This window comes from Hylobates moloch, unplaced genomic scaffold, assembly GCF_009828535.3.
Source record: "Hylobates moloch isolate HMO894 unplaced genomic scaffold, HMol_V3 SCAFFOLD_8, whole genome shotgun sequence".
Lineage (NCBI taxonomy): Eukaryota > Metazoa > Chordata > Mammalia > Primates > Hylobatidae > Hylobates > Hylobates moloch.
The window spans coordinates 55,856,738-55,880,617 of NW_026652283.1; the positions used below are offsets into that span (position 1 = coordinate 55,856,738).

General features: G+C 43.5%; 1 protein-coding gene across 2 annotated transcripts in view; it reads left to right on the forward strand.

Annotated features, from left to right (window-relative positions):
• The window catches only part of SEC16B (SEC16 homolog B, endoplasmic reticulum export factor), a 115,561-nt gene that overhangs the window by 73,855 nt on the left and 17,826 nt on the right, over window positions 1-23,880 (forward strand). The window contains exons 1-13 of one of the 2 annotated variants that reach the window (XM_032160904.2): window positions 1,118-1,172; window positions 3,325-3,678; window positions 5,391-5,503; window positions 6,098-6,218; window positions 6,988-7,096; window positions 9,530-9,674; window positions 10,322-10,473; window positions 10,861-10,922; window positions 12,296-12,431; window positions 12,907-13,137; window positions 16,859-16,956; window positions 19,247-19,328; window positions 23,350-23,467. In XM_032160904.2, the coding sequence (XP_032016795.1) occupies window positions 3,383-3,678; window positions 5,391-5,503; window positions 6,098-6,218; window positions 6,988-7,096; window positions 9,530-9,674; window positions 10,322-10,473; window positions 10,861-10,922; window positions 12,296-12,431; window positions 12,907-13,137; window positions 16,859-16,956; window positions 19,247-19,328; window positions 23,350-23,467 (1,663 nt within the window). In that variant the 5' untranslated portion in view covers window positions 1,118-1,172; window positions 3,325-3,382. Of the gene's footprint in view, window positions 1-1,117; window positions 1,173-3,324; window positions 3,679-5,390; window positions 5,504-6,097; window positions 6,219-6,987; window positions 7,097-9,529; window positions 9,675-10,321; window positions 10,474-10,860; window positions 10,923-12,295; window positions 12,432-12,906; window positions 13,142-16,858; window positions 16,957-19,246; window positions 19,329-23,349; window positions 23,468-23,880 lie in introns of those variants that run through there. The other variant, XM_058443138.1, reaches the window with a different exon arrangement.

The window sequence follows — 23,880 nt, forward strand, 5'->3', positions numbered from 1 at the left end:
AATCCCAGCACTTTAGGAGGCTCAGGCGGGTGGATCACAAGTTCAGGAGTTTGAGACCAGCCTGGCCAACATGATGAAACCCCATCTTTACTAAAAATACAAAAATTAGCCAGGGGTGGTGGCACGCACCTGTAATCCCAGCTACTCGGGAGGCTGAGGCAGGAGAATTGCTTGAACCTGGGAGGTAGAGGTTGCAGTGAGCTGAGATTGTACCATTGCACTCCATCTCTGGGTGACAGAGAAAGACTCTGTCTTGGAAAAAAAAAAAAAAAAGAAAAGAAACCATTAGCTACAGTCAGAGAATTCTACGCTCAGTTGCTGGGTTCTAGAGTCAGCTGAGGGGCTGAGAGAAAATCTTGTAGCTTAGATACATGACCCTATACGACCATGAGACCCAAGAGGGGTGGTTTTCCCTGGACTAGTAAGGACAGACATGAGAGACTAATTTGTGTCTTTTATATTTATATGTGTCAAATCCTGGCCTTTAATAGGAACATAGTAAGCATTTGTTGAGAGAAAGAATAAACCGTTTGGGATTTTTTAAAAGAGCAAATTCAGAATTTTAAAATATTAATTCAGAAGTAGTCATGTGCTTTTCTGCGTTTACCTTAATAATGCAGAATAAATGTATATTTCCAGTGCGAGAAACGACTTTCTTGTTATAATGGAAAACGTTTTAGTGCCTTCAGTTCAATATTGGGGATATAAATCTGCCTTCCAGCTAGATGACAGAATTTATTACATAACCAGAGCCCAATGGAGAGAAATATACATGAGAAAAACCCACACTGGGCAAACCAGGTGTTTACTCCCACCAGTGAGCGTGTCTCCTTCCCCATGTGCCTCAACCAGTGGAATTAACTTGTCTCTTTGCAAAGGAAAAGATAACATTGATCTGCAGGGCATACTTACCTATGTATCATGTGCTGCTTTGCCAACATTTCATCCTCGTAATGACCCTCATAAGCTAAGCATTGCCATTCCCATTTTAAAGAAAAAGAAACTGAAACTCAGAGATGTTAAGTAACAGAACCAGCTAGTGGTAGAGCCCCGAGTTAACATCCCAAAGGTGGTGCTTTTCTCGCCAGACCAGGCTGCCTTGGGGCTTCTGGACTTCCTCTTCCTGATGTCTCTCTTCCGTGATTGCTGTGGGAATCTGGATGATTTCTCATGTGAGTGAACCTGGCTCAGCCCATGCTCAGGCAAACAGAAGCGCCAGTCTCTGACAGGGCTCTGAGCAAATTTGTCAAGTCAGGCGGGTCCCGGGCTGCGGTATCTGGGCTGTACTTTGCCCTAATGAATCAGCTCCATGGAGGCTGGGCAGTTGCAAAGGTAACTGACATGTTGTAGATCTGGGGGCCTGGGGAGTCTTGGTAGATGTGGCACCTGGACTTTGACATTCTCCAAGAGGAGAGGAGGCACTCTTGGGCCAGGTCCCTGGAGCAGCGCTGAAGGAAGGTGGGAAGCCATCAGAGCAGGTGTGTGGGAACACTCGCTCCCTTCTTTCCCTTCTTTGAGCTGGACATGCTGTGCCGTCAGATTAGGAAAGGCAAGATTGCCTTTACGGGGGCTAGGGAAGGTCATTTATGTGAATGTGTGAGTCTGATTTGTCATCATAGATGTAATTCCTTCATTTTGAGAATCGAAGGTGTTATTTATTTGGTGTCCTTAATCTGAGGACTGATTTGCTGGAATTCATGTCTCTTGGCAGCAAAATGATGTGATTTCAGTGGAAAGATTGGGTGTTTCACCTTTGCAGTTGGGGAAGGGCTGCCTAGTGAGACTATCTGGGGACAAGGAGAAAGCAGGTTTCTTCTCATTCCGCTTACTTGGTCCATATGGTTTTGAGTTCCACCAGCCTTCAGAAAAGGCTCATGTGCCCTTCCCTGTGTCTGGGACATTTGGCCTTTCCTGGGATTTGCTGGCAAAGGCTGTCATTGCACCTGGCTTTTTCAAGGGAGTGAGATGACATGGGAAGGAAGCCACAGGTTCCCCTGAGTTGTGAGTGACCTTGAGGTGGGAGGCCCTCTCTGCACCTTGCTCTTCTTGTGTGTTCTGCTGTCTCATAGCTCTTGGCTCATAGCTGTCGACCTCAGCTCCCTGGTGTTTGAGCAGAGTGACGTCTAGATTTCAGCACCCACCCTTTTGACCTTTTGTTCTGATATGAATTTTTATATGAGGCTGGGACCTTCAGTAGTGGAAACAAGTTAACTGATTTGATCAGAATCTTGCAACCTAAAACAGTTCCTAAGGAAGAAAAAAAATCGAGGCCGACCTAGCCTGCGGATGCTCCTGACACAAGGAATCCCTGAGCAAGAGTAAGATCTGAGGTGTGCTTTCCTTTTGTGGGTGCAACCCCTGTCCCCTGCCACCCTGTGCTATGGGCAGAGGAACCTGGAAGGTAATCAGTCCTTGGAGCAATTTCTTTTTTTCAGGAATACATGGGGGAAAATTAGTTTGATGCTACGGAGATTTTTAGGATTTAAAATCTCCAGCCAGGAAGAATCCTGAGACATGGCCTTCTATTTTCTTATGAAAACAATCCCAAATTTGCCTCTTGTTGACTCCTCTGGAGGAGGAGCAGGTATGACCATATTATATAGGTTCTAGTTCTTTGAGGGGGTTAATGTAAGGATTCAGAAAAAGGTGCTTCTTGAAAAGGTCAGTCTAAATTTCTTTTTGTTTAATAAACATCTTCAGCCACTCATACTACCCTAACCTTTGTCCTTGATAACACTACTATTTATTGAGCATTTTAACATGTTAGTAACATGTTAGGCACTTTGCATAGGTTATCTTTAACTCTGTGAATAACCTCGCAAGGTAGTCATTACAGTCTCCATTTCATGGGTAAGGAAATTGAGGCTTGAAAAAATGAACTAGCTAGTTAAGTGGCAGAGTTAGGATTTGAACTCTGATCTAGCTCTCTGCAAGACCCACTCTGTTTATGATACCACAGGGCCTCCACTGTAAGTGTTAAATAAACACTTGCTGGGGGAATATGTGAAGAAACATCAACTGGGATTCCTTGATAGCATTTTTAGCTGTACCTATTACTGTTATCTGTCTCCCATGCCTCCCCCATCTGTCGTTGTTCCAAATGTACTTTTTAATTTTTTAAGCAATATCAATATAATTGTCTAGTCTGTTCTTTGCTTCATGTATCTGATATTTTTTTTCAGATTTCTCTGTATCCGTGACCATATGGTTTGTTTTAGATAGATTTCGAGGACCATAGCTGCTCTTTTCACAAAACCTAATCAACCACTATGTTTGGATATATGCTTCAAATGATGATTTTTTTCCTTTTTCTTTTGTCTGCAGGAAGATAAAATAACTACACAACTTACTCAAAACCCCAGACAAATTCAGAGAGTCAAGGATGGAACTTTGGGCTCCCCAGAGGCTGCCCCAGACACGAGGGAAGGCCACAGCACCCTCAAAGGATCCAGACCGAGGGTTTTGGGGAGATGGACATCTTCGGCCTGTCCCTCACTCTCGGCACAATGGAGAGAGGTTTCACCAATGGCAAGACAACCGCGGGAGCCCCCAGCCACATCAGGAGCCCAGGGCAGACCATCAACAGCTCTATTACACATCCAGGCCTGGGGACTGGCATCAGCCTGTGTCTGGAGTTGACTATTACGAAGGTGGTTATCCCAATCAGTTGTATTCAAGGTATGGCTTTAGGGCTTGGAATGAATGCAACTCTCCTAAATGCGTATGAATAGGTTGTTCTTTTCCTTCTTCCTTTTCCTTTTATTTTTCTCCCCCTTTTTTCTTTCTCCTTCTCTACCTTACTACGTGGCTTTAGCTAAATCCTGTCCTCTCCTAAATTTGTTTTTGATGACTGAAGATAGTATGTCTCTCCTGTTTATCCCCTAGTGGAGCTTCTTAAAGAAGCCATCACAAATGCCATTGGGTATGGGGGCTTGAGGGGGCAGTGTAGAGGGTAGAAAAAGTGGTGAAATTCAAGACAGCAGATGGAACCCTCTTGCTCTGGGATTGCAAAAGGTCATATATATAGACTATGGGAAAGCTTTTCTTGGAGATCCCTATGAGGAGTTCCTCATTGTCATTGGACCACTCTGCCTTGGGATTAGCATGACACTACCAGCACCAAGAAGAGTCCTAGTGCCTACGACAGTACCCGGAATGGAACAGGCATACCAATAATCTGTATTGAATGAATGGGAACTTAAAAAAATCGGCCTTAGGGAAAGCAGATAGAAACCTGCAGGCTCCAAGTTCGGAAGGAAGAGCTTGCAGTGAGGTCATTCTATCCAGGTTGGAGAATCTGGAATTCTTGCTTCCCTGGTCTGTAAGCACTGGACTTAATATTTCATGGAATGTTAGAAGCCATCTATGTTCTACTTCAGCTTTTCCAGTTGGGGTGATATTTACCTGCTTACAGATTCAGGGTTGAAATTATGACAATTATTATAAAGAAATTTATCCCTAAGAAATACTAAAGAATTACTAATTGGGCCAGGCTCCTGGGATCACGCTTGTAATCCCGGGACTTTGGGAGGCCAAGGTGGGCAGATCATCTGAGGTTGGGAGTTCGAGACCAGCCTGGCCAACATGATGAAACGCCGCCTCTACTAAAAATACGAAACAAAACAAAAAAATTAGCTGGGCGTGGTGGTGCATGCCTGTAATCCCAGCTACTTGGGTAGGTGAGACGGGAGAATCACTTGAACCCGGGAGATGGAGGTTGCAGTGAGCCAAGATCATGCCACTGCACTCCAGCCTGGGTGACAGAGTGAGACTCTGTCTCAAAAAAAAAAAAAAAAAAAGAATTACGATTGATAAAAACATTAATATTATGATGTTCCTCTCCCCAATCTTTTTGGATTGTTGAATTCTCAAAGAGAGGCATGTTAAGGACAGAGGCAATAAAAGTAATCAGACTTAAGATAGTCCAGTTTGACTTTTTAATCGATAGTCGTTTGACTTTTTAATCTCAATTCCATCTGGAATAAGCATGGAAATTACAGTGGTGTATTGGAGACTTAACACAGTCATCTCAGGAAGTGGTATTCTCAGATAATATCAGGACAGAGTTTTCTAAGATAATATGTATGTATTTGGGGAGTGAGAGTTTTACTATAAAGTAAAAGTTTTAAATAAAAAAGAGGTTTTTAGAAAAAGAGTTTTAAGTAAAAAAAAATTTTGCTATAAAAATTCTACTCTTGTTGTGCAACAAAAGCCTGACTCCTGCTCTGATTCTGTTTACAGGATCTAGAGTTAACCATGGCTTTCAAGCAGATTCTAGGCCGTGGTCACAACTCTGTCCTCTGAACCTGTTTAGTTTGTCAAGTCCTCCATTGGTTTCTCTCTTTACTACCCTTGTCCTCAACTGACCAGTCTTCTTTGTGATATTTTAGGCCAGGTTTTGAGAATTCATATCAGAGCTATCAGTCTCCCACAATGAGGGAGGAATATGCTTATGGAAGTTATTACTATCACGGACACCCACAGTGGCTGCAGGAAGAAAGAGGTATGGAAAAGTCTCCAAGAAGGCTCTGGGATTTGGGGATGGGGCAGCTGGTTTGAGAGGCAGGGGAGAGACCGAAGGATCCATGTTCAGACCCTCACCTTGGGCATCCTTTCTTGGCCAGACGAGACCACAGCAGGAACACTCCTCCTAGATGTCCTGAGAAGGATATAAAGGAGTTGTTTTCCTTTGTATGCATAGATGATGGTACTGTTACTAGCACTATGGGTAGTTTGCACTGGAGTGTTCTACCGTATGCTAATAGGTATAGGGTGTGTCTTAATGGCAGCATCTGAACTGCTAGCAAAGATAAATCTGTTTCAACAGTGAACACACACACACACACATACACACATGCACACACCAATCCCCATCGTTGTGCGGTTGTATAGATCCATGCTAATTAGTTCAGAGGGGACTGAGCGGCGTCCTATGGACTTTCATTATTAGCTCTCACCTATCTATTTTTTCAATTTGGAAAATATGTTTTTAGATTTACTGTGCTCCAGGAACTCCTCACAGCTCACTAATATCTTTGTAAGAACTTTCAGAAACAGGAAGTGACCTGTCTTGATCTTGTTTTCTCTGAGGGTGCAGTGCCAAGGCAAAGGAGTCCTTATATCTGGCATGAAGATTACCGAGAGCAAAAGTACCTTGATGAACATCATTATGAAAACCAGCACAGTCCGTTTGGAACAAATAGTGAGACCCACTTCCAGTAAGTGTGAAAGGAGAGAGGCCAGTTTGACATGATGTTGTCAAACTCAGACTGTGTCGGGCAAATCTTCTGGTGTCTGATGCTGGTGTCTCACCTCCAGAAGCCCATGTACCTTTGTTGTAGCCACAGGGATATGGGAGTATCCCAGGATGGGCCTGGCCAGCTGTTAATACGGACCCTGGGAAGGGAGATTCTTATCACTGAGAGTCTGTTCCCAAAGCTGGGCGAGTCTGAGTCCTGTGAGGTTCCTTGAGGTCTGTCCTAAAAGAGGACTTTAATTCTGTGTTGGCCTTAGAACAGATATGGCCTAGCCAAAGTTCTCATGATTAGGTCATGAGAACTTACCTGGCGCTGGGGTGCTTCTCCTCAGCCTACGCCTGAGCCCTGGGAATGAGCCATCTCCCTGTGGTAAGACAAGACAGGGAAGAGAGTTTTGCCCAAGCATCTGTCCTGGTGCTTGCAGCTCTGGAATTCACCAACATAAACACTCTGATGTAAGTCATTCCAGAGTGTCAGGCTGTAGAGACCGACCCTTCTCATCAGGGCCTGAGGCCACTTCCAGCCACTGAGCTGTGGAACTCAGGCACTCCTGTTTTTCTGGGATTAGTAGATTGAGGTGGCGAATGGGAGGAAAATGCTTTCTCCTGTGGCACCCAGGCTGACGTGGCACCTGCCCGTGCTTTGGAGCAGGTCAGCTTCCGGCGGAGAGTGCCTCAGCCTTGCTGGCTTGCCCAGGACCCCGCTCACTGCTCCTGTCATTTTGCTGCAGATCTAACAGTAGGAACCCTTGTAAAGACAGTCCTGCTTCTAACTCTGGACAGGAGTGGCCCGGGGAGCTGTTTCCAGGGAGCCTGCTTGCTGAGGCCCAGAAAAATAAGGTAACCTAAAGTGATGTGGGGGCTGGAGACTGTGGCCATGTGTCGCAGCTGACACTGTCAGCAGTGGCAGAACAGGGCCTTTGGGGATGGATGTCCAGTGGCCAGCCGTCTGGAGGGCCCATTCCTCCCCTCTTGGCAGAAGCTCCGCCCAATGCCTTCCTTTTTTCCCTCCTTACTGCCTCAGTCTTAGGCATCCGAGGCTCTGAACTGAACTCCTTTGCATTTTTGTCAAATTGACAGGATCAGGAAATGTCACCCAGCTCATTCCAACATACTGAGAAAGAGAGGATGCTGTCATCAGGTGTTAGGTGTTAGGGACCCCAGGGGATTAGCAATTTGGTTTAACCCAGGAAGTGGGAAATTGCTAGAATCTTTGAATTCAGGTTTGAGAAGCAGGGCTTGAAACCTTTTCTAACTCTTCATTCATCCCTTTCTTCTAAAAATCTTATTGTATGCACCAGCTGGACCACAAAATGGAGACCTTTTTTAAAATAAACTTTTTATTTTAGAATAATTTTAGATTTGTGGAAAATTTGCAAATATACTACAGAGATGGGTTCTTTTCTTTGGAGACAGAGTCTCACTCTATTGCCCAGGCTGAAGTGCAGTGGCGCAATCTCGGCTTACTGCCACCTTCACCTCCTGGGTTCAAGCAAATGTCCTGCCTCAGCCTCCCGAATAGCTAGGATTACAGGTGCCTGCCACCATGCCCAGCTAATTTTTGTATTTTTGGTACAGACGGGGTTTCACCATGTTGGCCAGGCTGGTTTTGAACTCCTGACCTTGTGATCCACCCACCTTGGCCTCCCAAAGTGCTGGGATTACAGGCATGAGTCACCACGCTCGGCCAGAGATGGGGTCTTAATTTCGAAAGTCTTGTATTAATCTTGTCTCCCTTATTAGGTTTGTATGAGGTCAATTTCTTTTGTATACTTAGTGCTTAATATAGTAGGGCACATATTATTATGACTAATAGTAACAATAAATGACAGCAGCCACATACATATGTACAGCACCTTACACTATACAAAGAGCTTTACTTTTTATTTTATTTTATTTTATTTTTTTGAGACAGAGTCTCACTCTGTTGCCCAGGCTGGAGTGCTGTGGCACAATCTCAGCTCAGTGCAACCTCCGCCTCCCTAGTTCAAGTGATCCTCCGGCCTCAGCCTCCCTAGTAGCTGGGACTACAGTTGTGTGCCACCATGCCCAGCTAATTTTTGTATTTTTCAGTAGAGACAGGGTTTCAGCATGCTGGCCAGGCTGGTCTGGAAATCCTGACCTCAGTTGATCCTCCCGCATTGGCCTCCCAAAGTGCTGGGATTACAGGTGTGAGCCACTGTGCTTGGCCTGAAGAGCTTTTGAATCCATTATTTTACTTGTATGCACACAAGATGTAAATTCAATGAATTTATTTCTTTCTTTATTTAGAGACAGAGTTTTGCTCTGTCACCCAGGCTGGAGTGTAACAGCATGATCATAGCTTACTGCAGCCTTGAACTCCTGGGCTCCAGTCATCCTTCCACCTCAGCCTCTCAAGTAGCTGGGGCTATAGTTGTGCACCACCATGCCCAGCTAAATTTTTTTATGTTTTGTTTTTTTGTAGAGACGGGGTCTTGCTATGTTGCAATTTGGGGTCTCAAATTCCTGGGCTTAAGTGATCCTCTTGCTTTGGCCTCAGATCACCTATAATCCCAGAGTGCTGGCCATCATACCTGGCCCCATGAATTTCTTTACACCTGCATCCAAGGGGAAAGCACGGTACCTGGGGCATAATAGGTGCTCATTAAACAGTCAATGAATGAGGTCCGGGCATGGTGGCTCAGCCTCATGGAGGCTGAGGTGGGCAGATCATGATGTCAAGAGATCGGGACCATCCTGGCCAACATGGTGAAACCCTGTCTCTACTAAAAATACAGAAATCAGCTGGGCATGGTGGCGTGCCTGTAGTCCCAGCTACTTGGGAGGCTGAGGCAGGAGAATCACTTGAACCTGGGAGGTGGAGGTTGCAGTGAGCCGAGATCATGCCACTGCACTCCAGCCTGGTGACAGAGCCAGACTCTGTCTCAAAACGAAACAAAAAAATAGTTGATGAATGAATACATGAATTGCTTGAAGTATATAGGGCAGATATGATTATATCACAGATGAAAGCACTGAGCTCAGAGAGCCTAAGTCACATGTCCAGGCGCACAGCAGCTGAGTATGAGACAAAGCTGAGATTTCAGTTCAAGGGCCCCTGACCCCAAGGCCTGCACTCTTTCCATTGGGTCATAATATATCCTTTGGCAAATGCCTATCAACTTGATTATCTTTTTCTCCTTTCAACACATCCACTTTCACTGTATGTATTTTGTTTCTTTGAAGGAACACTTGAGAAGACCAGCGCTCTGAAACTTCTTCCTATGTGTTTTTATTGTTTTTAACTTTCAGCCATCATTGGCTAGTGAGTCCAACCTTCTCCAGCAGCGTGAGTCTGGTCTCAGCTCCAGCAGCTATGAGCTCAGTCAGTACATCACAGATGCCCCCGAGTGGAATGATCCCCCGGCTTCAGCAGCTTGGAGTCCATTTCAGGCTGGTGGGTTCTAAAATGATCACAAGAGTTGGTTGAATCTGATGTGGAAAGGCTGGGTGGCAAGTCTCTGGGAAAGTCAGCCTTATGATGGATCATTGTCCACCTTATTTGCTTATATAGGTCTCCTGGGCAGAGAGGTCAACTTTGGTTCCATTTTCTCTCTTTTTGCTTGTAATAGTAATTGCATCATAGCTGATTCCTGGAAGGGGACACTGCCCCTATCCATCATCAGGTTGGGAAAGGAGGCACTCAGTGGTGCTTTTAAGAAAGGGAAGACCAGAGAGAATTAGGAAAAGCAAAAGCAAGATGCAAAGCATCACTGCTTTGTCTGGATGTAGGAACTTTGTCATGAGTATAGAGGCCATGAAAGCCAGAGACTCCTTGGCCTCTCAACATCACTGAGAATCTGGGCTGAGTGCATTATCATTTGGACTGAATCATCAAGCCCATGCATTGTATTCTGACACCTTCTCAGAGGCTTAAATCTGACTGGAGCAGGGAACATGGGCTTCTTCTAATTACACAACCCACCCGGAATCTTATTTTGGTTCAGGCAGAATTTGGGCAGAAATACGTCTGTGGCATATTCCTAAACTAAAGAAAAGTGATGGAAGTAACGCTAACAATGTCCATCTGTGTCTGTTGGTCAGAGGATGTCTCCTCAGCTGGTCCCAAAGCACCCATGAAGTTCTACATCCCTCATGTTCCTGTGAGTTTCGGGCCAGGAGGTCAGCTGGTGCGTGTAGGTCCCAGCTCTCCCACTGACGGGCAAGCAGCCCTTGTTGAACTGCACAGCATGGAGGTAAAGAAGACCCAGTGTCCCTGGAATGCCGGCACACTGCTTACCCAACTACTCCTAACATGCTTACCTTGCTTTCCTGTGCCTGAGCCGGGGCATCTCCAGGAATGGGATGCTCTTGTGGGAAACTGGGCCATGTACCCCCTGGATTAGGAGGGTGCAGGAATGGGTGGGGCTCTTCTCTGAAAGAATTGATGCTACAGTTATGTTTCTCCTGAGATGTCAATGTCTCATCTTTAGCAACAAGATTCACTTTTTTCTTTCTGCTTTCTCCACAAGGCCTTGAGCCACATCCTAGCCCCATGGCCCTGGGGTCTGATACTAGACTTGACTGAAAGGGGCCTAGGGTGGACACAGTCTTAAACGCAAAATCTGATTGTTTTATTCCAGGTTATTCTTAATGATTCTGAAGAGCAAGAGGAGATGAGAAGTTTCTCAGGACCCTTGATTAGGTATAGTGCTGTAAAAGCTGCTGAGTAAGGGCTTTTGAAACCTAGAAAATCTTCCTGCCCAGATCAGCATTTTGGAGATTTGTTCTTGGTTTCCTTGGAAAAAAATATCTGTCCTTGTTAGAGTGGAATTCTCTGTACTACAAGATAGAACCACGTGTGGCCTGAGTCATTTTGACAAGCAATTCAATAGTTGAAGGACAGAAAGAAAAATTAGCATGACAGTTTAGAAATCTAAAACCAGTTCCATTATGCAGAGGCTGCATGGTAGGAAGTTTTAGTGTTCTGTGTGCTTGAGAGATTTTAGTAGAAAAGTGGAGCATCGCCTGGGAAGTCACTGACAAGTGGATCACAGCAGAAACAATTCTTGTAACAGTGGCTTTTTCCTGGAGAGGTAAATAAGATCGGTAGTGTTCAAGTTACAGAACAGCGTGCAAGTGAGCCCTCTGCAGTACTGAACTAGGACTGCTTTTAAATGTCTAGTTATATTTCTGACAAATGTAACTCAGGGCATCTTTGTTGAGGAGAGAGTCCTTGCTGGATGACACCCCACGTGGGTCTCAGGCTCAGGCATCTTACTGACTAGGAATACCGTGGTGGACAGGTCAGTTAGCCCTCTCTGAACCTTAGTTTTCCCCCTGAGAAATGGTATAACACCTGCTCTCCCTACCCGAGGCTTGTCTGTGAGTCTCAAGTCAGATTATGCACATGGAAAGTATCATCACTACTATATAAATGTATTCCTCCTATGGCATTTGACAGTTCCCTCAAGTAAAAATGAGTGTTATCTCTGTTTCTTACACACAGGTATACAGATATGGGGCAAAAAAGCGAGTTGGGTATTCAAACACTGGGGTACTAAGCCTAACTTGGCTTTGGTGTTATTGGATAATCTTGAGCAAATCATAATGCCAATCATATTGATCACTTAATATGTGCCACACAATTTTCTAATTCCTTTTTGTATGGAGGTAGGTTCTTTTACTGCCCCTATTTTACGGGACAAAGTTGAGGCTCAGAGGAGGTAAGAAACTTGTCTAAACAGAGAAGTGGCAGAGCCAGATTTGGACCCAGGGTTGTCTGACTCCAAAGTCTGCTTTTACTTGCTATCCTGTGCAGTGACTTCAGGTCTCTGAGCCTCCGTTTCTTCATCTATAAAATGGAGGGGGTGCATGAGAGAATCTCTGAAATTTCTTCTTGTTCTATAAGAAAATAACTATCCTATAGCTATAGACTCATTACCTTAGCCCTGGCTTGTCAGATTTCTATCTCAACCACAGCCCAGCCAGCACTTGCACACTTAGGAGGAGGCTGGGGTCCGAAACAGGGAAGTGTCTGCCTGCTCACTCTTTGCTCCCTAAATTTTTTCCATGTAGGGAAGATGTACATAAGGTGGATATTATGACGTTTTGCCAGCAGAAAGCAGCTCAGAGCTGCAAATCTAAGACACTGGGGAGGAGAGACTCGGCTCTACTGTGGCAGCTCTTGGTTCTCCTTTGTCGCCAGAATGGGGTAAGTTCTGTTTTGGTGGGAGAGCAGGTGCCGGCTGAAATTTAAGTCTTCATGGGATAGATAAGATTATGTTTATGGCATGATTATAAAAGCAATATTAAAGAAGCCACAAATTGCCCCAAGGGAAAAAATTGCTCAAATGTCAATGCCAGTTTGCTAATGCAGATCTTCTCTGATGACCTTCTTCCTTGGTCTGGGAATATTGTACAGTTTCTGGGTTATTGTACCAGCCAGATAATATACCTGTGAAATTGCGAATGTTTCTGGTAAGTTTTATGGCTCCTGACAGGCAGAAAATAACCATGATAGTGATGCTGAAGTCTGAAATATAGCAATCTAACAAAGGACTGCCTTATGTTTGCATAATTGCTTCCCTGTGAAGAAGGCAGGCTCCCTGGTGCCTTCCTTCTCCAGCTGGGGCTGCCAGCCTGAGGACTCATAGGATTCTCCCCAGATGATCCTCTTTGCCTTACAGTCCATGGTGGGGTCTGACATCGCTGAGCTGCTAATGCAAGACTGCAAGAAGCTGGAGAAGTACAAGCGGCAGCCCCCTGTGGCCAACCTCATCAGCCTGACCGATGAGGACTGGCCAGTGCTGAGCTGTGGGACCCCGAACCTGCTCACGGGAGAGATCCCCCCCAGTGTGGAGACACCTGCGCAGATCGTGGAGAAATTCACTAGACTGCTCTACTATGGAAGGAAGAAGGCAAGTATGCCCTTCCCCCATACTTGTTTTGAAAAAGCAATCACCATCCCTCTCCTCCACTCACCCCTGCTCAAATTATGTGAATAGTATATACTCATTTCATGGAGGATGCAAGAAGTTCAGAAAGACACAACAAAGAAAATGAAAACACCCATAGTTCTACCACTAAAAGACAATGAACTATTAAATGAAATAAGCCAGGTACAGAAAGACAAACATCACGTGTTCTCACTTATTTGTGGGATCTAAAAATCAAAACAATTGAACTCATGGAGATAGAGAGTAGAAGGATGGTTATCAGAGGCTGGGAAGGGCAGTAGGGGAGGGTGGGAGGGAGGTTGGGAGGGTTAATGGGTGCAAAAAAATAGAATGAATAAGACTTAGTATTTGATAGCACAACAAGGGAACTATAGTCAATAATTATTTAATTGTACATTTAAAAATAACAGAGTATAATCGAATTGTTTGTAACACAAAGGATAAAGGCTTGAGGGGATGGATGCCCCATTTATCAGGATGTGATTATTATACATTGCATGCCTGTACCAAAATATCTCATATTTTTTACTCCATAAATATATATACCTACTATGTACTCATACAAATTAAAAATAAAAAAGATAATACTTGTTAACATTTTGATATATTTACTTCCAGCATTTTTCCATGCATATATATTAAAAAGAAAATAAAATTGCATATACAGTTGTTTTGTTCTCTTTTTAAACTTAAGATGATATGGTAAAATACCCTCATGGCATTATATATGCCCCAATAGCACCGTTTAAAATATAGTTATACAATATTCCATCATATTAATGTATCATATTTTATTTAGCTATTCTACTATTATTGAATATGTAGACTATTTACAATTTTGTCAACCATTATAAATTATACCATTTACACATCTTGTTATGTAAGTCTTTGCCTGATCTTTTAAATTTTTTAGGGCAGAGTCCTAGAAGTGGAATTATTGGGTATATAAAGGGCATGCACTTTTAAAAGATTCTTTATATATACACCAAATTAATTTCCAGGAAGTTTGTTTACAAATACTCCTGCTGCTATATCTAAGGCTTCCTATCAATACTGAATACAGATGCTCCTTGGCTTACAATGTTTATATCCCAATAAACCTATCATTAAATAGAAAATATCATAAGTTAAAAATGCATTTGATACACCTAACCCAACATCATAACTTAGCCTAGCCTACCTCAAATGTGCTCAGAATGTTTACCTTAACCCACAAAATCATCTAACCCAGAGTATGTTTTATAATAAGGTGCTAAATATCTCATACAATTTGTTGAATATGCTACTGAAAGTGAAAAACAGAATGGTTGTATGGGCACTTGAAGTACAGTTTCTACCGAATGTGTATTGATTTCACACCATTGTAAAGTCAAAAACTCATAAAGCAGGGACTGTCTGTACTTTAAACAGATGAAGATTGATTTCTAGCTTAATTTTGAAGTTGAGATTATACTTTACAAAATTCATAAAAATTTAAGTATTTGGATAGATAATGAAAATCAATTTGAATCAATTTAATTCAAAAATTAAAATATGAAAAAGATATACTTGAGAAATGATGCTCCCACCCCCTAGTCACCCAATTTTTCTCTGAAATATCCAGAGAAATTTTATGCATATATTGTTATTTTCTCTTTTCTAAAAAATAGCATACTGTATACCATTTCTGTACCTTCGCTTTTTCATTTTGCAAAATACCTCAGAAAACACTCTATATTAGAGTTGCTGAACTTTTTCTATAATTGGACAGATGCAGGCTGTGGGGTCTCTATTACAGCTACTCAGCTCTGACCTTATAGTGTGAAAGCAGCCACAGAAAATATGTAAATGAATGGGCGTGGCCATGTTTCAGTAAACTTCATTTATGGATATAGAAATTTGAGTTACCATATAATTATAATGCATAATGAAATTAAAAAAATTTTTTTTCCAATCACTTAAAAAGGTAATAACTATTCTGAAGCTATGGCCGGTACCAAAATAGGCAGTGTGCTGGATTTGGCCTTTAGGCCATATTTTGCTGACCTCTGCTCTATAGCCTATATAAATACCTTTCTCATTATTTCTTATGTTGGCATAGTTTTCTACTGATAAATTATAATTAATTTAACTAAACCCCCTATAGCTTGACATTAAGAGTACTTCCAATCTTTTGCAATTACAATGTTGCGATAAATAATCACTGTCATTTTGCCCAGTGTGAGAGAATATATGTAAGATAAATTTCTAGATGCAGAAGTGTTGGGTCAAAGGATACGGTTTGTAATTTTGATAGATATGACAAATGGCCTTTTAGAGATTGTGCCAATTCACTCTACCAGCAATGCAAAAGAGTGCCTATTTTCGTACATTCTCACCACAGTGTGTTTCAAACTCTTTGATAGGTGCCAATCTGAGAAGTGAAAAAATGCTGGGCGTGGTGGCTCACGCCTGTAATCCCAGCACTTTGGGAGGCGGGTGGATCACTTGAGGCCAGGAGTTTGAGAACAGCCTGGGTGACATGGAGATACCCTGTCTCTACAAAAAATACAAAAATTAGCCAGGCATGATGGCATGGCCTGTAGTCCCAGCTACTTGGGAGGCTGAGGCATGAGACTCACTTAAACCTGGAAAGTGGAGGTTGCAGTGAGCCGAGATCATGCCACTGCACTCCAACCTGGGCAACAGAGAGACACTGTCTCAAAAGAAAAAATTATCAGCTAATTTAAATTTTTTTTGTAGATATGGGGTCTTGCTACATTGCCAGGGCTGGTCTCAAACTCCTGGGCTCAAGTGATCCTCTCCCTCCACCTCCCAAAGTGTAGGGATTACAGGTGTGAGCCACTGCACCGGGCCTGCATTTCTCTTATTGAGATGAATACGTTCAATTCAATTCAATTCAAAATGAATTCAATGAAGTTGAATATTTTTTAATCTGTGAATTTTTTTGTCATCAACTTTCTGCATTTTCTATTGAGTCTTTGATCCTCACTTATTGATTTGTTGGAGCTCTTTATGTTTTTAGGGCTTTCTGTGCAAAATTGTAAGTTACTGGGGGTCATATTTAGAAAGGCTTTTTCTACTTCAAAATTAATTTATAAAAATGAAGTCAAAGTACTTTTGTGATTCATTTTTACATTTAAATATTTAATTTCTTGTTTTTGTATATGATGCTATCTTTTTTTTTAATTGACAAAAATTATACATATTTGTGGTATAGGACATGATATATATGTGTATATATATATATATACACACACACTGTGGAATGGCTAAGTGGAGCTAGTTAACATATGCGTTACCTCACATATTTATCATGTTTTTTCTAATAAGAACACTTAAAATCTCCTCTCTTAGTGATTTTCAAGTGTACTATACATTGGTATTTACTGTAGTCATGACGTTCAAGTGCTATGAAACTTTTGCTAAAGAGATGAGGCTAATTGGCAACCATGTCTGATGGGAAGCTGATGGAATAGCACAGTGGATTTTGATAAAGTGAAGGCTGGTGAAGGTGACATCCTAGAGAAAAATACTGTGCTAGCTACAGTCTGCTTCCTGGCTGTTCACATTCTTATATGAGGCTCTAAGTGTCTTCTGGAAGCCCAGCCTCCGCTGCTCAGGATGCAGCAGCGCCTAAGCACAGGAACTTGTGAGTGGAAGGTGGGCAAGGCACTCTTGAATGTGATGTTTTGGTTTTCAGGAAGCCTTGGAGTGGGCCATGAAGAACCACTTGTGGGGCCATGCTTTGTTCCTGTCCAGCAAGATGGACCCACGGACCTACAGCTGGGTCATGAGTGGGTGAGTCGGGACTTAACAAAAGAGGCCAGTGGGGCAGAGAGGCCTCCTCACCAAAGATGGAGGATGAGGGTGTGGAGAAATGCCAGACGCGCTAAGGAGCCTCACACTCCAGGGATCTTTCCATGTTCTCTTTTCTCAGCTGGACATAGCATTTCTCTGTTTTAGACACAGATACATTCTTTCTACCTGCTAAATTGAATAAAAAGTTTTAGTAAAATTGCCCAGGGTGAGAGTTTCCAAAAATTAAGTAGGTTTTTACATTGCAGTAGCCTTCTCTCTTTGGGAGGGGCTGTTCCAGCTAGTTCTGGTAATGAGGGGTAGGTGATCACTTCCTTAGAGCCTTGGGACTGAGCGTCGTTGACATAAGCAGTTGTCTACTGCTTATTCTCGTGATGAGGTTCTGGATACTGAGAGTAGGGTGGAGGTGTGGGATAGCAGGGTCGTGAGCTGTGGTAGGAAAAGGAGTTTTAGCACTGGCAGTGAGATCCAGAAGTCTGCATTGGTGGCAGTGGGAGGTGTTGAGACTGCAGGGATGTGCTTAGTCAGAAATGACGCCAGCACACTGTGATCTGGGTGCCAGCGTGGACCAGGAAAAATGCCCAAACCAGGATGAGCTAGGGATGGAAGCAAGGATCCATAGCCAGGAGTTTGGAATAAGGAGATGAAACAGAGTGAAAGAGAGCCAGGATCAAATGTAGGTGGCGGGTATAGGGGTGCTGGATGTAGAAGGGTTTCTGAATAAGTCCTTCAGGCTCCATCTAGCATCCACGGGTTGGCAGGGACAAATGTGGTGGGGGGGAGGTGAGGGACCCTCCTTTAAGGGGTAGACTTGGGTCAGACAGCAAGAAAGATGCTACCTCAAAGTGTTTAGCTTCTAGTGCTGGTTAAAGCTGTGAAGCTATCCTCTCAGCTGAACTTATATTTGAATTGGCCATTAATCCTGTTGAGTGGAGGTTGAATTAGAAGATGACACTTCCACTGGGTGTGGTGGCTCACGCCTGTAATGCCAGCATTTTGGGTGGCCGAGGTGGGTGGATCACCTGAGGTTAAGAGTCCAAGACCAGCTTGGTCAACATGGTGAAACCCTGTCTCTACTAAAAATACAAATATTAGCCGGGCGTGGTGGCTGGCATCTGTAATCCCAGCTACTCTGGAAGCTGAGGCAGGAGAATCGCTTGAACCTGGGAGGTGGAGGTTGCAGTGAGCAGAGATCACATCGTTGCACTCCAGCCTGGGTGACAAGAGCAAAACTCTGTCTCAAAAAAAAAAAAAAAAAAAAAATGACACTTCCATATTAAGTTCAGTCCAGGGGCCTAATGGCTGCACCACCAGTGGGCCCATTCTGGATGATGGCCTCAGTTGAGTCTCATGACGACTCCACCCCTCAGTCTTCCTGGAGACTGGTGACACCACGGTGCACTTTATTATCCTCTGAGACTGGAATGGTGAGGAACACAGAAGTTGTACTGTGATACGTGCTCGGAGCTCCTGTGGCAAAGGTGCTGTTAAATAAAGGATGGTGTTCTGAGGATGATTTTCCTTTGGGCTTTGAAAATGAACATCCCACAGCCCCACATTGTAGCATACATCTCTGCTACAGATTTTTGCCTTGGGCCATTGATTTTTGATGGAGCCCAGTGAATTGTGAAAAATACCTCTCACTGAGTAAGCTTAAATCTCAAATCAGCTGTAGAGCTTATTATATCCTTGTTAAGCATATCCCATGGTTTGTCATCAGCAGGATCATTTCTGGCCCCTGTTCCACGCCTCTTTGGTTACTGAAAATGGCTATTTAGCGCTTGTGAGCAAAAGCACTACAGACCCAGGCTCTTGATGAGCCAGAAAAACGGCACTGAGTGCTGTGGGCTTGGCGTGGAGGAGGGCTGCAGGGAGTGGGAGATCGGGATGGCTGAGAAGGGGGGTGCCCATGGAGAAGAGCTTCCAGATAAACTGCTGTGGCTCTCCAGGGGACCTTTGAGATGTCAGTGGGTCATCTCAGTGATGGAAGAAGGCCCACAGAAATGGTTATTCTAGAGCTAGGCCATCAAGACCAAGGTGCAGAAAATACCCCCGACAATGAGATCTAGCTGGGGTGTGCAGTAGATTGAGGATCCTGCCATCTCTCCCCAAAGGAGGCTGTGACAGAGGCACAGCAGAAAGCAAAGAGATGCTCATGTTCCTAAGGAAGCTGCCAAAATCTAATAGAATTATGCAAGGCCCTGAGCCTTGTGGGCAATGGGTAAAGAGGTTCCCTGGGCATGGTCCTCACTGACTATCCTTCTCTCCGCAGCTTCACCAGCACGCTGGCGCTCAATGACCCACTGCAGACCCTCTTCCAGCTCATGTCGGGGAGGATTCCACAGGCAGCCACGGTACCCCTGTGGCAGGATTCCTTTATCACCCAGGCATCCCAAGGGCTTGAGTGGGTGGGGACTGCTCAGGAGTGCACTGATGGCTTTCAGGAGCAAAAGTGATGATAATATTAATAGTTTGTTAATCACCATGTGCCGGGCCCTGTGCTAAGTGCTTCGGTGCATATTATTTGGTTTAATGCATAGAGGTAGGAAACATTCTTTCTGCTTTGCAGATGTGGAAACTGAACTCCAAAGGTATAAGATGACCCAAGATCAGAGATAGTGAGTAGTGGGGTCAGGATCTGTCCGGGTCTGTCTGACTCTGAAGACCTTGGCCTTCCCAAAGTGTCAAAGCTGCCTGCTCTGCGGTGAATGGCAAGAGGACCTGTGCCTGTTCTGCAGTCTTCCCCTGGCAGGGCTGCCCTTCTTTTCTCTGGAGGAATGTTTCCCACCACTGCACACTGGCACTTCAAAGCTGGACATACTCGATTTCAATCTTCTAGAGTTGATGTGGCTGAGAGTCTGAGGCTAGCTTGATAGTTTTTCCATTATAGGAGACTTGATCTTTTGGCCCCAAAGTATACCTTCCTTACCTTTGACGTCCAGTCACTTTACTAGATTATGCCCTGGTGTTGACTGTCTGGATCCATTTTTTTCCTTGGGGTATATATAGCATTCCCTTTTAATATGTACATTCATATGTTAGAGTTCAGGAATATTTTCTTGGATTATAATTTTGGATTATAATTCTTGGATTATAATTATAATTTGGATTATAATTATAATTACAATTTTTTATTCTCTTTTTTCTTCTCTTGCCCTCCTTTCCTTCCTTCTTTCCTCCTTCCCTCCCTCCTTTACATCCTCCCTCCCTCCATCCCCTCCCTCCCTTCCTTCCTTCCTTCCTTCCTTCCTTCCTTCCTTCGTTCTTTCCTTCCCTCCCTCCATCCCTCCCTCCTTTACATCCTCCTTTTCTTCCTTCCTTCCTTCCTTCCTCCTTCCTTCCTTCCCTCCTTTCTTTTTTCCTTCCCTCCTTTCTTTTTTCCTTCCTCTGTCCTTTACTGTGTTTTCACTGGTGTCTCTTGCTTTTGTGCTCTTTTGTTTGTCTTTATTTCTTCAACTTCCCCATACTTTTTTCCTGAGCTCTGCACATTACATTCATCTCCTATTATCCACCATCTATTTCCTGAGCTCTAATAACTCAGATTATGCTCTTGCTTCATAGAAGCAATTGTTTCATTATTTTACTTAAATTCATGACAAAATGTTTGGTGACAATTTTTCATTTGTTTTGTGGTAACATTGTTGTAGTGAATGTTCTCTCTGCCCTCTATTTTTCATGTTACCTTCCTCCTTCTGTCTTAGGGTGTATTTGTATACATTCTGTGCTTGTTTTCTCATGTTACATAACTTTAAAGGAGTTGAATCTTTCCTGGATTTTTATTTCCAGTTATTTATATTAGGTTTGTGCAGAGGATGGGCCAGGCCATATTCCAGGCCATCTGGCATTTTCTGCAGGACCCAGAGTTTTCCATGTGAGCCTGAGTTGCCTTTGCTGCTCTCCAGCCAATGGGGAGAGCTGTGGGGTCCTCTCCCTCGTGTCCTCTTGGCTTCCCAGGACATGGAGGCACCTCTGTCCAATCTCCGTTACTTTTGGTAGCCTTTTCTCCAATCTCGAGGCTTGGGTTTTTGGTGAACACCAGTTTAAATAAAAATCGACCTCACACTTTTCCATTCTTTTTTATCCTTCTTATGGCTTGTGGCTAATTCCAAGAAAAGAGAAATGATTTTCATGCCCCATCATCAAATCAACTGGCTATTTTGTAGCACAGAGTGTGCCTCACAATTCAGTGGAATGGCTTGTGCTCCACAACGGAATTGCATTATGTCACGAAGCACTAAATTCAGGAAGTGATACAATTAGCTATGGTTCATTTTTTTTTTTTTTTTTGTAATGGTAGAGTTAGCTAAATTTCCCCTATTTTTAGATGAGAAAATGAAGGAGCCAGAGGTGATGTGCCAATGCAGTATTTGATCTTAGGGAGTTTCCCAGCACTTTAGCATCTACTAAAAGGCTGGACTTCAGTTCCATGTGATGAACGGGGTGGTGGAAAAGCATGGCAACAGGACAACACAGACGTGGGTTTCACACAAGTTTAACCTGGACTCTGTGTACACCTTTCTGCAAGGGGAACTTGGCTCTGTGTCTTAATCTCACAGAGCCTCAGTTTTTAATCTTTATGGGGATTTTGGTGCCTAACCAGTAGAGTTATTGTGAAAATTAAGGGAGAGAGAACATCTGAACATATCAACCATCATGCTTGGCCCATTTTCGTTAATTAATAAATGTTGGTGCTTTCTCTCTCTCTCTCTCCTGTGTCCCCTCCACCTCTTCATTGATCTGATTTATAGTGATCTTTTTCAAATCATCAGTGAGGAGACAGAATAATGACCTCTAAGTTTTTCTTTATGTGTGTGTTTGTGTGTGTGTGTGTGTGTGTGTGTTTAGCAAGGGATTTCCTTCTCTTTTGCTAGTTTCTGTAGATCCAGCAAGAAGCAGTTTGGCTTACATGTTAAAATGCAGGTCATAATAGGACTTAGCACATGTGATTGTTGGTAGGAGAAATGCTTAGCACAGGATATTGTTCATGGTTCGATGTGACATATGAGAACTGCTATTATTATGATTTATCATCACCATTATTGTTATCATCCTCTTCACACTGCATTGACCAGATCAACAAGGACTGGGTATAAAATGGAGTTGAATAAAGCATCTTTTATTCCCTGGGATAATTACAAAGACCAAGTAATTATGAATGGTTTTAACCTCCAAATCTTAGTTATTATTGGCAATCTCCTGCCCTACCTATCTACATAACAAATTGGAAGGTAGGCAGCTGTGCAAATCACCTCTTTCCTCTGCTGAGCTTCCAACTGTGTGTGTGTGTTGTATTTATACCTACATGTAATTGATTAAGTACAAACCAAATGTGAAGCACCATGCGATGTGCTTTACACAACTATCTTACTTCCAACTATGTGTGTGTGTGTATTTATACCTACATGTAACTGATTAAGTGCAAACCAAATGTGAAGCACCATGCGATGTGCTTTACACAACTATCTTATTTTATTATCAACAATAACCTGTTAGGTAGAAATTATGATCTCCATTTTAGGGATGAGGAAACAAAGGTTCAGAGACATTAAGAAACTTGCTCTAGGTAAGTAAGCTAGTAAGATGCAGGACTCGAGTTGGGGCCTGTGTTGTTTCCATGACATTATATTGTTTCTTTATTGATATTTTCTGCCTTGAAATTCTCCTTTATTTAGTAGGACAGCCTTAGGGAGAGATGGTAGGGAAAACACCATTGATGCGGGGCTTTGTACATTTCCACCATGCTGCTTACTCTCTTTTGCCCCCTGGTGGAATTCTGCTGCCTCTGCATTGTCCTAGCTGGGCCACTTGGCTTGATTTTCGTATTCTTAAAGTGACAGTAGGAACTAGACTTCATAGGGTTGCTGTGAAGATTAAATAAGAGGATGTGTGTGGATGGGCTTTGTAAAGCCAGAAAACATAGGCATTTGGTAAGACATTAAGCAGGCCCGTGTTCCCCTGACTTCTGTGACAGGCTGTGGCCTCTTCTACTCATGAGCCAAGGATGTTTGATCTTCCTTCTCCCACTGAAGCCTCAGGGTTTTTCTGAGTTTTGTTTCTAGCTATTTGGGGGTCAGGCACTGGGGAGAAATGTGAAAAATAGTAAGTGAGCAGTGTCATTTTATTTATCCATTTTCCAATATCCCTGTGAATGTATGTATGTATGTATGCATGTACACGTATCTGTCTGTGTCCTTCTGACAGTTTTACTTTTTTAAAGATGAGAACTCTAAATCAATGAATGGCAGCATTGCAGGTGGTAGAGTGGGCATTCTCTGACCACTTCTGAACCAGGAAATAGATAACAGCCTTCTTTATGTACATCTGGCCATTCTTAAATGATTGTACATTTAAGTTATTTTTTCTGGTGCTTTTCAGTGTTGTGGAGAAAAGCAGTGGGGAGACTGGAGGCCTCACTTGGCTGTGATTCTGTCGAATCAGGCTGGGGACCCAGAGCTGTATCAGCGTGCGATTGTTGCCATCGGGGACACCCTGGGTAAGCGACACCAGCATTGCCCCTCCCCTCCCCTCCCTATCCCTCCCCTCCCCTCCCCTCCCTGTCCCTCCCCTCACCTCCCCTCCTCATCCAGGTCAGCTTTAAACATCCTGCCCTTAGATTCTCAGATTCTAGGTAGGGCCAGAGTCTATGCCCTAGGCTTTTCCTGGACCCAGGAGCCTCCATGTTTTGGGGAAAGAAACTCAAGAGAAACACATGTCCTTCTTGCCTCTCTGTTTCAGAGAAATTCTGCTGTGAGTGAATGCAGGCCAGGCCCCTGAGACTTGGTGTTCTGCTGCTGTAGGAGACTCCTCTCAGCAGCTGATTTTCTAGCCCGGGGTCAGATTCCCCTATGGATGGAGTTAACGCATAGGACACCTTGCCTCCTGTTGCTGTAAATTTCTCAGTGACCC